The sequence below is a fragment of the Rhagoletis pomonella genome, unplaced genomic scaffold (genome assembly GCF_013731165.1).
Source record: "Rhagoletis pomonella isolate Grant_MI unplaced genomic scaffold, Rhpom_1.0 Rhpom_scaffold_00011, whole genome shotgun sequence".
Classification (NCBI taxonomy): Eukaryota; Metazoa; Arthropoda; class Insecta; order Diptera; family Tephritidae; genus Rhagoletis; species Rhagoletis pomonella.
The window spans coordinates 9,167,446-9,184,383 of NW_023458565.1; the positions used below are offsets into that span (position 1 = coordinate 9,167,446).

Below are 16,938 nucleotides of genomic sequence, written 5' to 3' on the forward strand. Positions count from 1 at the left end.
TTTTCTCGAAGTATGTATGTATTATGTATATGATATACATATCAGATGAAAGGTATGTCAAATATGCTTCCAACCATATCCACGTTATTGAAAATTCCACTTTTATCTTTTTACTTGTTAAGAGCTCGTACATTGAGACTTATTCTGGTTTTCGTACGAATCGAAAATTTCAAATTTTTGTATAGTAAATGATAGGAAAATTTCAAGATTTTCGATTCGTACGAAAACAAGAATACGCTTCATTGTTTTTTTTTATAAATTTTAACAGAAAACGATATGGTTTGTGTGGAGCTTGGGGCTTTTCCAGCTGATTTTAAAAAAGACATAGCAAACCTTAAGGAAAAACTTCGTGAAATAGTTAATAACTGGGGCATCAGCGATGATCAGATAATAGCATTTGTCACTGACGGAGGAGCCAATATCAAAGGCGCAGTGAAACAAGAATTTGGAGAGTCGAAGCACGTAACCTGTTTTGGTCACACTATCAATAATATTGGTCAAGCGATCATTCAAAATAACAATGACGATGCTATCGACGATGATGAAAACGAAACGGAAGGAGGCACGCTAAAGGATCTTTTAAAAAAGGTAAAGAAAATAGTAAAGTTTTTTCGAACGAGCGAGGTGGCTGCGAAAAAGTTGAGAGATTACCAAAAAAGCAACGGTCAGTCAAACTTAAAGCTGATTCAAGAAGTGAGACCAAGGTGGAACTCTTGTTTTGAAATGCTGGAACGTTTTATGACATTGTCTACATGTATTGCACAAGTAATTCTTCAGCTACAAATGGATAAGAACACGAGGGCCCGCACGCCTAATATGGTCACTGCTGAAGAAGTGGACGCTCTTAAAGAAGTAACGGATATTCTTAAGCCTTTGCATGAAATTACAAGTGAACTCTGCGGTGAAAAAAATGTAAACATAAGCAAGTGCATTCCATTGGTTGCAGGATTAAAAAAGGTTAAAGAAATAATTAGTAAATTGTTTCTAGAGTCATTTTGTACTTTTAAGATGACGTAGTAGACGTTGTAGACATTAACCAATAGATGAACAAAATGATTAATAATGAATTTGGCTGTAAATAAATCTAAATCTATATTTTACAGGCAACAATGATCATCGAACCGACTACAGCAATAGGCAAAATAGCAAAAGACGTCCTGTTGACCGAGGTCCAAAAACGTTACGCAAATTTGGAGGCGGTGGTTATTTACGGTGTGGCAACAATACTTGATCCAAGGTACAAGAAGGCTGCCTTCGAAAACTCAATCTACTGTTCGCGGGCTGCTGCTTTTATTGGTACATTAGACAAATACCTATTTATCATAAACAACTATTTCTGTTTTTTAAACTTTGAATAGGTAACTTATTAATAACCAGCCAAACCCAAAGTAATGAATCTGTGGAAAGTATCGCTGAGCTTCAAACATCGGACGAAGGAGGCATATGGTCATATTTAGATCAAAACATTAGCAACAGTCAATGCAATAGAAGTAACGTTTCGGAAATAAATTCGGACCAGCTGCGAGCTTATTTAATCAGGCCAGCTGTTTCTCGAAAATTAAACAAAAACCCTTTAACAACTTGGCAGGCGTTGAAAAATGATTTTCCTTTGCTTTTTCCAATTGCCCAAAAACATTTGTCAGTTATGGCAACGTCAGTCCCATGTGAGCGACTATTTTCACATGCTGGACTTATAGCAACCCAGTTGAGGAACCGTCTCTCACCCGAACATTTAAATATGTTAGTATTTTTGCGGTCAATTGAGGAAGAAATGTGGGACATATGAGGCTATTAGCGCAAGACTTGGTCTTGGTCTGTACAACCACTCTTACAGTGGCCGTAAAAATAATAGCACTTTAATATTTGGACATGTTTTGACTTAATTTTAAAATATTATATATGTAAAATTCAACAAAATTTCCAAATTAAAAAAAAAAGTTGGGTTGGCAGTTTAAATTTTGGTATTATAAAATGCAAGTTTGAAGTAGCTACAAATTGAAAAAGTTTGAAATTTTTTTTGCATATATGATATTTGTTGAGGAATGAACTACATATATTTTTTATAAACAATTTATGAACATTGAACCAACAAAAGAAAATGAAGTCAAACATGTCCAAATATTAAAGTGCTCTAATTTTTATGGTCACTGTAGATCCAAAATTTTTTTTTTCATTCAATTGTTGATTTTTTAGAACTACGTAAGTGGTACAACTTAGTTATTTCCAGTGTTCTATTTCGATAAAAATTCTTCAAAAGTGATGGAAACTTTAACGAATTTTGGATATGTATTCTTATTTTTCTCAGTATAAATATTGATACATTGTTTTAAGGAAAAATGATTTAAATGAAGCGTATATTTTTTTTATTGAATCTTGTGCAAACGGTTGAAAATATAATGTTTGCGAAATGTGTGAAACACGAATTTAATATGTAATTATCTATGTATACAACCTTGTGGTCAGCTGTTTAAGTTAAATGACATTTTGACCAGTTTTGGCTATTTTTCTTTTGGTTGTTAAACGTTTATAATTGTTCTATAAAAGTCTAGCACATTACATAACCAGCACCATATAAACCCACATTTCAAACACTTAACACATTTTAAACAGCTGACCTCAAGGGTATATAAAAAATATAATAAAAAATGTGATTTTAGAATTACTAAATTAAAGTACATAAATGCTATATATATGTATACATATGATGTACCTGTGTAATCTATAATAGGACTGTTCGGGATATTGTAAAAATGGTCTTGGCTTTGTATTTGCATTTGCAAATTATATACTTGCCACCATGGTTACCGTTGTGAATTTACAAATGCGCCGAAATATGCAAATGCAATACCATGTGCACATGATCTTATGGTCACTGCTGAACAGACCTATTATTTTGTTCCTTGTTTACTTAAAGATCTCGCCTTAAAAAGCAAAATCATACATTGTCATTAAATGTAAGAGGTTTTTATTCGTTGTATAAGTATAAACATAACAGAACTATGTAAATATGGGCGAATTTCCTTTGTATTTGTAAAGCAAGAACTTAGTTTCTATACATCTACATTTGTTATTTCTTTTAATTGATATAAAAAATACATGATATATTTGATAAATATTTAAATTTTTATCTGATGCATTTTTGAGATATTTATGATATTTGAGAAAAAGATATTTATTTTTTTTTTGTTGTGAAGGCAAAAGCCAGTTTCAAAAAGCAATTTAAGTGAAAAATGATTTTTTCATTTAAATTTAATATGGGAACTGACAGAAAAGATAATAATTTTTCACTTAAATTGCTTTAGTGAAACCGGCAGTACAGATAATTAATCACATTAATGTAAGTTCAATTGAATCTCTTTCGATTTGAGGTATCATGCTCTCAAACAAACTTTTAAAATTGCAGTGGAAAAAATTGTTGAAAATTCGAAAAAATTCGAATTAAATCGAATTTGCACCACCCAATTTCGAATCGAATAATCGAATGGTTGGGCAATGTTCGAAATTCGGAAAAAATCGAATTTCAACCCCCACTACCCATCCCTAGTACGGATCTACCTAAATCTCGTTAGCGTCCAATCTTGGTGCGAATTAAAAGCAGCCCTCGTCCGGGAATTTAAGAAGGCCGTAAGCATCAAGGACGTCTTCAAAAAATTGGAAACACGCACATGGGAAAAACGCGAGAGCTTAACCCATTACGTGCTCTCCATGCAGGAGATCACACAAGGTGCCCCGATCGAAGAAGAGGAACTAATCGAGTTCATTATAGATCGACTACGCGGTAACAGCGGCAGCGCTCTAGTTTTCGGTGATGTTTCTAACCCAGAGGCACTAAAATCACTCATACCCAAGTATGAAAAACTCAGGGCTAGGAACCATAATACCATAAACCATTTTGAGATGCTGTGACTGTTCTTGCAACGGACACATGGCGACAGACCGTAAGCGGAAAAAGTGGGCAAGAGACTCCAGTTTCTGATGCGGCAAGATGGACCCGAATACAAAAACTGCCCAGCAAAGACGGTAGCAGCGAGGGAAGGCACTCAATTTCGCTTTTTCATGGAACCAAAAAACACCCCTATGCTAGAATCGATGCATAATGGTGGTGAGAAAAATATTTAAAAATTGCAACTGTACGTCCTAAGCAGATATGAGCAGTAGGTTGTGACCGTGAATAAATTCGAAAAAGCAGATTTCGTAGTGATAAAAAACACAGATACGACAGTAGGTGTTAATAAGAAACTTCTGGCAAAATTTTAGAGACCTTACATCATGCACACAAAACTTCCGAATGGCCGTTACGTAATAAGAGCCGTTGAAAATGGAATTACCCAAATACCTTACGATGACATTGTTGAAGCTGTAGCACAAAGCTTTGGAAGAGTAAAGAAATCGCGGCTGAGGTTAAAGGCGGCACCGATCCATTTAATAAGTTATAAGTATGTATATTGTAAATGCAACTCAGCTGATCGAGGCCGATCATTAAGTCAAGTTGGCCGAGTTGTAGTAAGTGTAAACCCAGTGTTATAAGTCACCTATACCAATAATGAAAATTATAAGAGTGGTAAGGAGGATAATCAAATAAAGGTACCGACCAGAAGAGTGAACATTTTCTTGAAGGGCCACAGTTTGCCTAGTCACATAACTTATCCCTGTACAAGAATCTAGGTACAACCTTTCATAATATTGGCGCAGTGCTTCAGATGCTTCCGCTATAATCATTTCGCCCAGACTTGCAAGGAAAGGACCGACATGTACAAAAATGTATGCAAGTGCACACAGAGGAAGAACAATGCAAGAAAATACTATGAGCGTCAAGAGAATAAGGTGCAAAATGCCAAATTGCCAAGGCGAGCCCACAAACTTCTTACGAAGAATGTGGAGTTTTTTTTTGCTACAACAAAAAAAGTGAAAATAATAATCTGTAAACAGTACTCTAAATGTATGGAAAACATCTATAGTTTGTCAAGTTGGTAGAGGCTATGTACCCTCAGGCAACTTCACTCACTTGTTGTACTACTTCCTACAGATTGTAATACCTATATTTAAAGTATGAGTATGTAATGCATCTTTATATTTCTTGATCGTGTAATTGCATCCTTTCTGTGTTAGTGTATATGTTCCTTAAACTTCAAAGTATGTTAAGTGTAGCAATACCTTAGTAAATGTAAACGCAGCCAACTTTAATTTTGTTCGTTCGTGCTTTTGTAAAAGACTTCAAAATAAATAAATCGCAGTCAATTGCAAATATTAATCGTTATATTGCAAGAAAGAGAAAAATAAAAAGTTGAACGTCTTCGAAATAAAGCGATATCAACATAAATATACTGCTCGATTAAGGGTAAAACCACGGACGAGGAAAAATGAAGACCCTCAAAAATACTCGCAAATTTTTAAAGGAGATTTTTGTTCTGATGGATTCTTCGAAACATTAAAAAAAAAAGGGATTAACTTAGTACAGTCAAACTAAAGACCTGCGGCTTAAGAACCAACTCCAAAATGGGTTTGGAGTGTGTACGAAATAGAAGCCAATTTTTGGACTTTTTAATTTATGATTTAATTCTCGCCACCCAATCGATATCGATAATAATAAAGAGCAAGATTACCAACGAAACCAAGACGAAATAACTTATTTCTGGTAACAATGACTCGCTTCTCTACGTTGAGAAAGAAATCAGAACGCCACGCTCATCGTTATCCGATAGCGTACCGACTATGCGATGGTAAGCACCCAATCCGAATATGCCCGGTATATCGGGCAAAAACCCCGGAAAAGCGATTGAGAGAATCTCTGTTAGGGCGGTTCTGCAGCAACTGCTTCTCGATGGCACATCGCGTACAAAGGTGCACCAGCAGCGATACAACGTTGCAGATCGACGAAGAGCCAATTGACCGAAGACCGTGGAGCCAGCAGGTCGCCAGCGGAACGAGAAAACGTTCTGTCAATTCACGCTTCGGACTATGGAACGGATTGCCAATCCCTCCGCCCTGACATCGAAGGAGGCGAAAGAATTGAACCTGTGGCGAAAGCAGCCACTATCCTCTCTAGTTCGAGGAGGGGATCAGACTTTCCGACTCCAGCAGACACATAATAGACGGGAGCGTGGAACCCGGTACCGACAGAGCCGTGGAGCGGAAACTCGGTCTTTCCGCCCACGATCCATAAGAAAGGCGTCTTCGCATCAGGACAAGCAACGACAGCGCCGTGGAGTGGAAACTCGGTCTACTCGGTCTTTCCGCACACGGCGCATAAACAACGCGATTTCCACATATAACGTGCAACGGGGTAGACTATAGACTCGGCCTCGCCAGCTACCTATCGCATTTCGAACCGGCCATGTAACGTTAGCCGTCCAGAGAATCAAGAAACCCTTTGGGCTACCATTTCGCCGATCGCTTATCGTCCACCAGTTGGAGAAGCCCCACCACCCTCAGCTAACAAGGAAGCTAAGAGCGCCACGCCATTCTCGAGCCGGATCTGAACCTGCGACCTATGGATGACTATTACCTCGATCTTTAATACAGAAAACAAAATGAGTCCAACCGATATATACCCCGAAGACACCATAGTTTATTTAAAAGCCGGCAGATCAAGGGTAATAAAGCAAATTGAAGAAACAAAACCTTCAACCTTCCCGCTCAATGGTTCAGAGAACACACAGAAAAACCGATCGATTTCAGTATATGCATGCGAAGTGCCTATTCGGCTAGATTAAATACAGCAATTCATTTTTTTTTTTTGTAATATCATTGGGGCCATGTAAGTTAAGGTACCGCAGTAGGCAGCCACAATAATAAAGCAAAATAACATAATGCAGTAGGTAACACAACAACTGAACAAAATCCGTAAGCGCAGCGCAAACAACTACATCAGTAAAAATAAAAAGCGCAGCTGCAGCTCAGGTAACGCAGCCATAACAACGGAAGCGCTTGGCAGCAACAACGAACACCTGCAGTCCAAAATCGTGGTAATCGCAGATTCAGCAAAGAAGATTCTCACGGCAGTCCACGTGAGGTGTTGGCAGTCAGGGAGTTAGGAATTCAGGTGCAGGCACCGCTAAAATCAGTTGTATTGACTCGCTAAGCATTATCGTCTGCCCTTGCATAGCAAGGAAAATAAAAATTATCAAACCAAAATACCGTGTTTGATTTACTGGCGCCCAACGTGGGGCCAAGTAAAAATATCCTCGTAAAAGGATACGCGGCCGTGGCCGTGGGTTCGGACCCACCATACAAATAAGTTATAAGAGGAAAATTTATTAACTTAAAAAAAAAAAAACAAATTAAAGACTATTAGTGCAAAAAAGGCGTACGTGCCTTACGAAAAACTAAAAATGAAATAAAAACTCTTAAATCAGTGGCCTAAAGATCTTGAAAAAATTTATAAGGAAAAAAAACAACAGCTGAAGTGATTAATTCAACCAAAAAAAGGCATACGTACCTTGTAAAAAGAACTCCAAAAAGCTTAAAAGCAAACTTTTTTCTTTTAATAAAAGATGAGGCCTTGTACGCCCAGCCGAGGCGTAGCCTACGAGGGACAGGACGAATACGCCGTCTCCCCCTACCGGAATAAAGGACCTGCAAAAAATTACTTTAGCATGAAACTGTAAGTAGAGTCCTCCATAGAATTAAGAAAGATAGATAAATAGATAGATAGAAAGATTAAATTACTAAGAGAAAAGTAAATTTTGAAACAAAGTGACTCGACATGGATGAAAATGCCATTCGCACTTTAATGATTGCCGCCGTTCGGGCAGCAACGGAGCAGACAAGACGGGAGTTTCAATCGACGGTGGACGCATTGACAGCTAGGATGACACAGATAGAGAGGACCATCTCAGGTTGAAGAATATCGGGAGGTGACAATCGACTCGACAGTCAGGTGTGATGAATCTCTGGACGTAGTGAAGTCCTTGCCAGAATTCACTGGTGACCACTCGCGATTCGTGTCGTGGCGTCAGGCAGCACATACTGCCTATAAAATTTTCGAAACCGCGCAGGGCAGTTCCAAGCATTATCAGGCCGTGGCCATTATAAGGAACAAAGTAGTGGGTTCTGCGGATTCAATTCTGTCGTCCTTTAACACGGTACTTAGCTTCAAAGCTATTATAGCTAGGCTCGACTTTACGTACGCGGGCAAGAAAACGGTCTACATACTAGAACAGGAAATGCCAACTCTTCGTCAAGGAAAGCTGGCAATAACTGAATTCTATGACGAAGTGGAGAAAAAATTCATATCGGGACGGAATCGCCCACTCTGCGAACTTCTTTAAATTTGATACTCATCCCTGGTCCGTTCTCAGATTGGGAACAACTGGGTCGAGGTATAGGGACTGCGCAGCCTTGTTGTCATACGGACTTGCGTTAAAAATGATGGGTGCGATTCGTCCCGGAGAAGTATTGCGATGGATCTTTTGCGATAGGCTTGCAGAGGAAGCTCATAGACTGTTTTTGGAGTCTCCGGACGAAGAATATTCCATGCCAGATTCTTACTTTCCATACCAAATCGACTTCAGTATATGCATGCGAAGTGCCTATTCGGCTAGATTAAATCCAGTAATTCATTTTTTTTGTAATATCATTGGGGTCATGTACTCTGCTGAACGAAGTGTAAATCCTCGAAAGATCCTTGACCGCAACATCACGGAGGTCCTTTTAAACGCTTAGCTGGTCGAGGATCAGGGCGTACATCACCGCGCTACAAGCACATCAGACACCATCCCACCGGAGGGAACCGTAAAGTCCGCTTCACGGGGAAGGGATTCCAGACTACTGGCTATCGTAGCAAGGCTACCAAAATTTTGGTTCACGAGGCAATGAGGGCTCTACGGGATCTGAAGGATGCAGGGCAGGGAGGATGGCTACGCGAGCACTGCAACTCGTATATTTAATTAACTCAATTTGTAGCTAACTTACTAATGTGCATTTCATTTTGAATTTTGTATCTTTTGAATTTGTACTTTGAACTACCTCTATTGTGCACCCTTTGCTTATCTTAGGAGTGGTTGGTAAGTCATGCCCAACTCGCTCGCTACCAAATCGCTGTATACACACTTGTATGTATATATATGCTTTGCATTTTTTGACAGCTGTCATTGCATTTTATATACTCGTTTTTTTCCTCCGTGGAAAGCTGCGTAACCCAGTGGAAGAAGCCAATCAAATTCCCCTATCAAGAAACCCTTTGAAGCCGCAGCCAACTTCAGGTCACTTGTTATATTTCCTGGATATAAAAGAAAAGGAATAGCTGAGCGTTTTATAACTAAAATCTACTCGTACTTTCGGCTATTCAATATTCATTTTTTGGCGAATTCTTTGCACAGCTGTCAATTGCTCGCAGAAATTCTAAGGAATATCGAAACGAAGGAGGTATTTTTGTAAACAAACATTTTTATCATATTATCAATAGATAATTGATATATTTTTCTTAATTTTCAGATATCCCGCTCATAGGCAGAAACAATGGCATGAGTAGCTCAATAAAATCTATACGAATTTATTCGTCGAAACCTGCTTGTGTTTGTGCGCGTCAGTAAAATTATACACAATGGGGATTTTGTGTGTGAACTCTTATAAAATATATTGGCTTTCACATGTGCCGCTAAGTATGAAAGTAGAAGGACGGTGATTGCGTCTACCTGACTCTGAACAAATGGGGGTGCCAATAAAGATCAAGTGTTCCAACGCCAGCAAAAACCGGGACACCTTCTGAGCTATTTACTTATCAATCGTATAAAGTCCACTGAGGAAATCAGCCAATTCGGTGCTCCATTAGGTATGTAACCCATAGCAATGATTGTTCGGATTTGAGTTTTGCCTTTAAAACCCCTTTATTTAGACGGCTAAAACAGTGAAATATTGTGAGCTACAGGTATGAGTTTTTTTACTTAAGTCCTCCATTTAAGATGGTTAAGGACCTGTTATTTTGTACCTTATCTAAGTTATGACAAACAATTCAAGAAGTCTAGGTTCGGGCGAATTCGAACATTAAATACCGAAAACCGCCGTTATGATTTGACCTTTCTTTCAAACGTCTTCGATAGTATAATGAAATATACTTATATATACATACAGTCATAAGTGGGCACGCCCAAATTCCATAATAATCTTATTTCTTTTCAAGAGATTATTGTTAGTATTAGTTTTGAGTTAATAAGCGTCATTAGATTTCAAAATATCGAAGTTTCCTATTTCTGAAATTTACCGTTTTACAAAAAAAAAGTGGGCGTAATTTTTGTCCGATTTCAAGCATTTTCAACGTCAAAAAATGTGTCAAGTACAATAATTATACCGAGTTTGATACAAATGGATTGAACAGTTACCTAGATACACATATGAGGTCACAATTGTGGGCGGTGTCGCGGCCTTTTTCCAAAATTTGTTTCTAAACGTATTTCTTGCTAAATAATTTTTGCAAATGTTTTACTAAGACCAACATCTTTGCCAAATTTTATCGAAATTTGTGAAGCGGTTACCGAAACATACACATGCAATCATAAGTGGCCGGGCCTACGCAGTTTATGTATTTTGCTAAACTACCATTACATGGGATGTAAGCGCGGTTATTGTCTAATTTTGCCCACTTCCAATACTACCCGTCCTTAGTTCAAAAGAAATACACGTACCAATTTCGTTAAGATATCTCAATTATTACTATATTTATAGTGTGCAAAGACGAACGGGCGGACGGACGGACAGACAGACAGTCACAGATTCATCGATTTCTTTTTTTATTTAGAGTCCACTAAATGTGCAAAAGTATTTGTTTTCACGTATACAGAAGTAAAGGGAAATTTGAAATTTTATGAAGTTTAGCAGTCGCTACTAAACTAGAGGCTAGGTACTCAAACTGCGGAACGCGCACATGCGAAGAAGTAGCTTAGAGTGTTTAAATTCAAAACAATAACATTTCTCAAAAAACGGAACAAAATTCCTCTACACTTTGCCATTTAACCCGGTTTGTTTTTTTATGTTAAAAACTCATTGAATTACAAACAACTGTTTGTCCGCAGACTGAAGGCGTGATAGGTCTTGTTATTTCCAAAATCGGTAAGAGAATAATAGTAGTAATTACAGCTGGTGCATGCACTGCTACCTGTTTGGTTCACTGTGGTGCGCAAGAAAAAAAGGTAGACAACAATTGTTCAAGACAATAGATATTTATGATTAGGGGAGACATTTCCATACTCTCAATAACACACTTCATCTAACAGTTGTTAAGGACGTATCGTCCATTATTATGGTGATTTATTTAGGTATCCTCCGCGACCAGTAGCTATAGATGCTTTCCTTTCACACCAGACAATGCTACTCGTATTTCCTGGACGGCGGCCCACACTTTTTCTACCTACTCTCTTTAAGAGCTTATTTCAGAAATTTTTTTATAAGAAATCACAGAATTGTTATTTTGTATTACAAAAATATAAGGGTTTTTTGTTTAAATTTAGACTTCAAAGTGATATCTGGTTAATCTCTAAATATTAATATTAAAAAAAAAGTAATAACATTCATTAAATTCGAAATTTAAATATATTCACTACGACTATTTATAAAAAATGCTACGAGTATCTTTGCGATCACAAGAACATCGACGCCGTGAAGCTGTCATCCAGAGCCGCCAGCACTATGAACGAAATGTATCGCAAAATAGGACAATAAGCGCCAGTTGTATGGCTAACCTTCGGTCTTCAAATACCTGTTTCGTCAAAGAAAGAAAGGGAAAATGATGCAGCATTGCACAGATTAAGAAGGCGTCTACCAATGCGTAGAGTTATGGAACGAGACCAGAACACGATGGCGCACCGGCCAAGGACTGTTCCCCAATTAACGCGTTCGCGACTCGGAAGCACGTATACTACGAGTTGAGAACGAACGAACAAGCGCACAACACAGTGGCGCGCCGGTCAAGAAGGCCTGTTCCGCATCCAAGCGAAACTGAACGGGTTCACGATTCGGAAGCACGTATACTACGAAGACAAAATCCCGAGTTGAGAAGGGACGAACAAGCGCAGAACACAGTGGCGCACAGATCAAGAAGGACTGTTCCGCAATTAAGGGAAACTGAACGGGCTCACGACTCGGAAACCCGTACACTACGAAGATAAAATCCGGATTTGAGAAGGGACGAACAAGTGCAGAACACAGTGGCGCACCGGTCAAGAAGGCCTGTCGCGCAATTAAGGGAAACTGAATGGGTTCGGCGACGCGGAGGCACGAGCACTACGAAGACCAAATCCGGAATTGAGAAGGGACGAACAAGCCCAGAACAACATGGTGCTACGGTCAAGAAGGACTGTCGCGCAATTAAGGGAAACTGAACGGGTTCGCGACGCGGAGGCACGTGCACTACGAAGGCAAAATCTGAAGTTGAGAAAAGATGAGCAAGCCCAGAACAGCATTGGGCATAGGACCAGTAGGACTGTCCCAGTTTCAAGAGAAACTGAACGTGTTCGGGATCGACTTGCGATAATTGAAAGACGCTTAAACCCTATTACAAAACACCGGGAGCAACTAAGAAATACTTGCCAAAGGAGAATTACTCGGCAGCAAAGTTTGAGACGAGAGGAAACTCTTAGGCAAAACGCAGTTGAACAAGTCCAGCTTCACAGATGTAATCCAGAAAATCGAAGAAGAGAAAACGAGAGGCAGCATTTGAGGATTGCAACGAACCGAGAAAATGTATCTCCAGAAGCACTAGAAGAAGCTCGTAATATTCAGCACCAATTACGGTACTTGGCTCAATATGCGCAATATGAAGTCAAAATAAAAGAAGGGCCAACTATGGTGTGCGTGTGTTGTGGTGGAACTTGGTTTCCCCACGAAACCAAATATTGATAAAGTGTAACATTGCAACAAAGCACCCAAATCTCGATGTAAACACAATATTTTACTTGGGAAATGAATTTCCGAGCTTGTCGGCAAAATTCATATTTTGTCTGACATGCTACCGTCAAACAATGTCAGGGAAAATTCCAAAGATATGTCTTGCGAATGGACTGCAATTTGTAAACATACCAGATGCCTTGGAAAATTTAACATGCCTGGAAGAACGCCTCATATCTCCAAGGATTCCATTCATGAGAATCGTATCTCTTGGGTACGAACGCCAATGTGCTATTAGACGAGCAGTTGTAAATGTGCCTATATCAGTGGTCGAGACAGTGGCCGCTCTCACTCGCAGATTTTAAGACACTGACGTTGTCCAAGTTCTTCTGAAACGTCGCTTGGAATGTAATCATAGTTTTATAACGGAAACTATAAGGCCACCGAAAGTAATAGCAGCATTACAGTGTCTTATAACAACGGAACTATACCGCTTGCACAGTATTCACAAGGTGTAATGAACTGAAGGTGGCGCATTCCCGAAACCGCTACTTTGGTTTTGCTGACTTTGACGTTTATGGCAATACGTAAAAAATTTTTTTGTTTAGAAACAAGTGCAAACGTATTGTATACTTTCAAGTGAAAAATCGAAGTTATTCGTGCGTTCTAAAGTAAAAAACGTTTTATTTGTAATAAAAACTTTATAAAAATGTCGTGTCGTGTGTTGAATTGCAGCAGCCGTAGGGGTAAAGCCCCCAAATGCAGTTTTTTTTGTTTCCCCGCGACGACGCCTCGGCCAGCAAGTGGGTAGATGTCTGCCGGAAGGAGAAGCCATACTATTTAGACACTACAAATTAGCGCTGCTGTTGCTAAATAATTTTGATCGAGGAGAAAGAAAAGGTCATTATAGATTCTGGCAAGGAGGAGTGAAAACGCACAAAAGCGTAAGTTCTTAATATATGTGTATTTCTTCTAATCTACCACGTATAAGTTAACACCGGTAAACACGTATCCGGTCAACATTCCACTTCCACCGATATTGCTGACGGTGCGTAGTCGCCGCAATATTTTAGTTAGCAAATTCGGTTGTAATAACTCGACCGATACAAACGTCTGCTCTTGTGCAAACAAGAGAAATAAAATAACATTAAAACCCAACCAAGTGTTTTAATAAGTGGCGCCCAACGTGGGGCCACAGTGCAGTTCTTGTGTTATCCTTATAAAGGACAAATCTTGTGCGTGGCCGTGGTTCGAATCCACTCGACAATTGCGGGAAAGTTAACCACTGTATAAACAGTGAGCCGCGAACAATTTACTACGCAACAAAACATTTTAATTACAAACACCGTGAGCATTTATGAAGTTTTTTAACAATTTGAAAAGATAAAGTTTAAAAATTAAAACATCACATAACTAGTGGGAAAAAGTGTAGAGCCAATGCTCTAAAAAATAAAACACCCTAATCATCGTAATCCTTTCTTCCTGCTGCTGGAACACCACCTGAGGAATCATCGTGCTGCTGCCTTATCATACCTTATTTAGTGACATAGCTTATCGGGATATGGAAATTTTCATGTGAGTAGAGCGATTTCAGCAGCTAACTTTGTTTAAAAAGTTTTACTATCCTTTTTGACAATTCTTAAATAATAAATAAATTTTGTAAAGGTGGGTACCGGTTAGAAAGGGAAACCCCTGCATCCACTTAACACTTAACTGACTTAGAAAAAATTAAATATGGACGCACAAACTCTGCAAGCTCTTCTTAATACTGCCATTCGTACTGCGACCGAGCATTCCCGGAGGGAATTTCAGTCTCGGGTTGACGAACTGACAAACAGGTTAGCAAGGATCGAGTCACCAGTTCGTGTTACCCAATACGAACCGGGGACTATTCAACCCGGAATACCATGTGACGAATCCTTGGACCTTGTGAAAACCTTGCCGGAATTCAAAGGCGACGCGACCCGTTATGTGTCTTGGAGACAAGCAGCTCATACTGCTTATAGAGTGTTCGAAGCGTATCACGGTAGCTCAAGACACTACCAAGCGGTAGGCATAATCCGAAATAAAGTAGTAGGAGCCGCATATAGTGTTTTATCCTCTTTCAACAAGTCTTAAATTTTCCCGCTATCATTTCTCGACTAGACTTTGCCTATGCGGACAAAAGACCAATAGAAGTAAATGGTAGTATTGACCTAAAGAGTGGTACGTTGAGTTATGATGGTGGAAAGGAAAAACTCTTGTACTACTGCTGCTCGGACGTTAACAAATTAGTAGAAACTAAATCGGAAACAAGCAAGGACAATATTGATATATCTACATTGCTAAAGCATCATGCTAAAGTTTTCGCTGATCCAGATGAAGCGCTGCCCTACAATACCAGCATTGTAGGTACGATAAGGACCGTGGACGATTTACCCGTCTACCATTGCTTTGCCATCATTCTGCTTAGACCATCCCATTCCCCTTATAACAATCCAATTTGGGTTGTAGATAAGAAAGGTTTAGACGAAAAAGGCAACAAGAGATCACGACTCGTAATTGACTTTAGGAAGCTAAACACTAAGACAATAAGTGATAAATACCCAATACCGGACACTTCTGCGATTTTAGCAAACATGGGAAGTGCAACATTTTTCTCCACAACACACCTCAAATCAGGATTTCACTAAATCAAACTCGCAGAAACGGATAGAGAGAAAACGGCTTTCTCGGGCAACAACGGAAAGTACGAGTTTTGTAGGCTCCCCTTTGGTCTAAAAAATGCTCCTAGCATTTTCCAGAGAGCCATTGATGATGTCCTTAGGGATGAAATTGGGAAAACGTGTCATGTTTACATAGACGATGTTATCATTTTCTCCAAAACTGCCGAACAACACAGTAAGGACATTGATCAAATCCTGACAAAACTTTTCGATGCCAATATGCGCGTTAGAAATCCAAGTTCTTTCAGGAAAGTGTTGAATTTCTAGGCTTTACCGTATCAAAAGAGGGAATCAAAATATGCCCCGACAAAGTCAAAGACATTTTAGAATTTTCGATTCCAAAATCATTACGAGCTTTGCGTTCATTCCTAGGATTAGCAGGATATTATAGACGGTTTATAAAGGACTATGCCTCGATTGCAAAACCTCTAACGAAGTACCTAAGGGGGGAAAACGGAAATATAAGCGCTAATCTGTCAAAGAAAATTCAAATTTCTCTTGAAGAAGAAGCACTTAACGCATTTAATAAGATTTAAAAAATCCTTGCATCAGAAGACGTATTGCTTCTTTATCCAGATTACAAACAACCATTTGATCTGACCACAGTTGCCTATCACAATGATTTCCAGGACCCTCTCCTCAACCGAAGAAAACTACGCTACCAACGAGAGAGAACTGCTGGCAATAGTATGGGCTCTACAAAAGCTTCGTGACTATTTGTATGGCGTAAGGAATTTGAATATTTACACCGACCATCAACCACTCACATTCGCTTTATCCGATAAAAATCCGAACGCGAAAATGAAAAGATGGCGTGCCTTTGTTGAGGAATTTTCACCGCAGTTTCTTTACAAGCCTGGTAAGGAAAACTTCGTCGCGGACGCCCTCTCCCGACAACATATAAATGCATTAGACCATGACATGGACTCGGCAAGCATGGCTGCGAATAGCGAATAGTCGCTGTCTCAAGCAATTCCCACTGTAAAGAACCCCATAAATTGTTTTCAGAATCAAATAGTCATTGAGGAAGGAAATCACACAGCACTTAGCTCGAATGAGGCACCGAATATCGTTCAATAATGTAGGAGAACTGATGAAAACTATAAAACAATGTGTCAACCCAAATGTTGTGAAGAGCTTGCAGTGCGAATTGCCCATCCTGGCAAAGATTCAGGATGAACTGGTCACGGCATACCACCAAACAGGTAATAGACGTCTTCAACAAAGATGACCAGCGCGAGATTCTTCAAACTGAACATAACCGAGCTCATCGGTCACTCCGTGAAAACCAGGAACAGGTCCTTGAAAATTATTATTTTCCTGAAATACGGAAAATTTTGGGGTAAATAATCTCTAATTGCAAGATATGTCACGAGGCCAAATACCAACGCCATCCCCCAAACCCAGAAATAGG

The 16,938-nt window shown here is 39.2% G+C and overlaps 1 protein-coding gene across 2 annotated transcripts in view; it reads left to right on the plus strand.

Moving 5' to 3' along the window:
- Positions 1-1,943, plus strand: part of LOC118747373 (zinc finger BED domain-containing protein 1-like) — a 2,868-nt gene extending 925 nt beyond the window's left edge. The window contains exons 2-4 of one of the 2 annotated variants that reach the window (XM_036481431.1): positions 269-957; positions 1,104-1,296; positions 1,359-1,943. In XM_036481431.1, coding sequence (XP_036337324.1) covers positions 269-957; positions 1,104-1,296; positions 1,359-1,786 — 1,310 coding nt within the window. In that variant the 3' untranslated portion in view covers positions 1,787-1,943. The remainder of the gene's footprint in view (positions 1-268; positions 958-1,103; positions 1,297-1,358) is intronic. The other variant, XM_036481432.1, reaches the window with a different exon arrangement.
- The last annotated feature ends 14,995 nt before the right edge of the window (positions 1,944-16,938 follow it).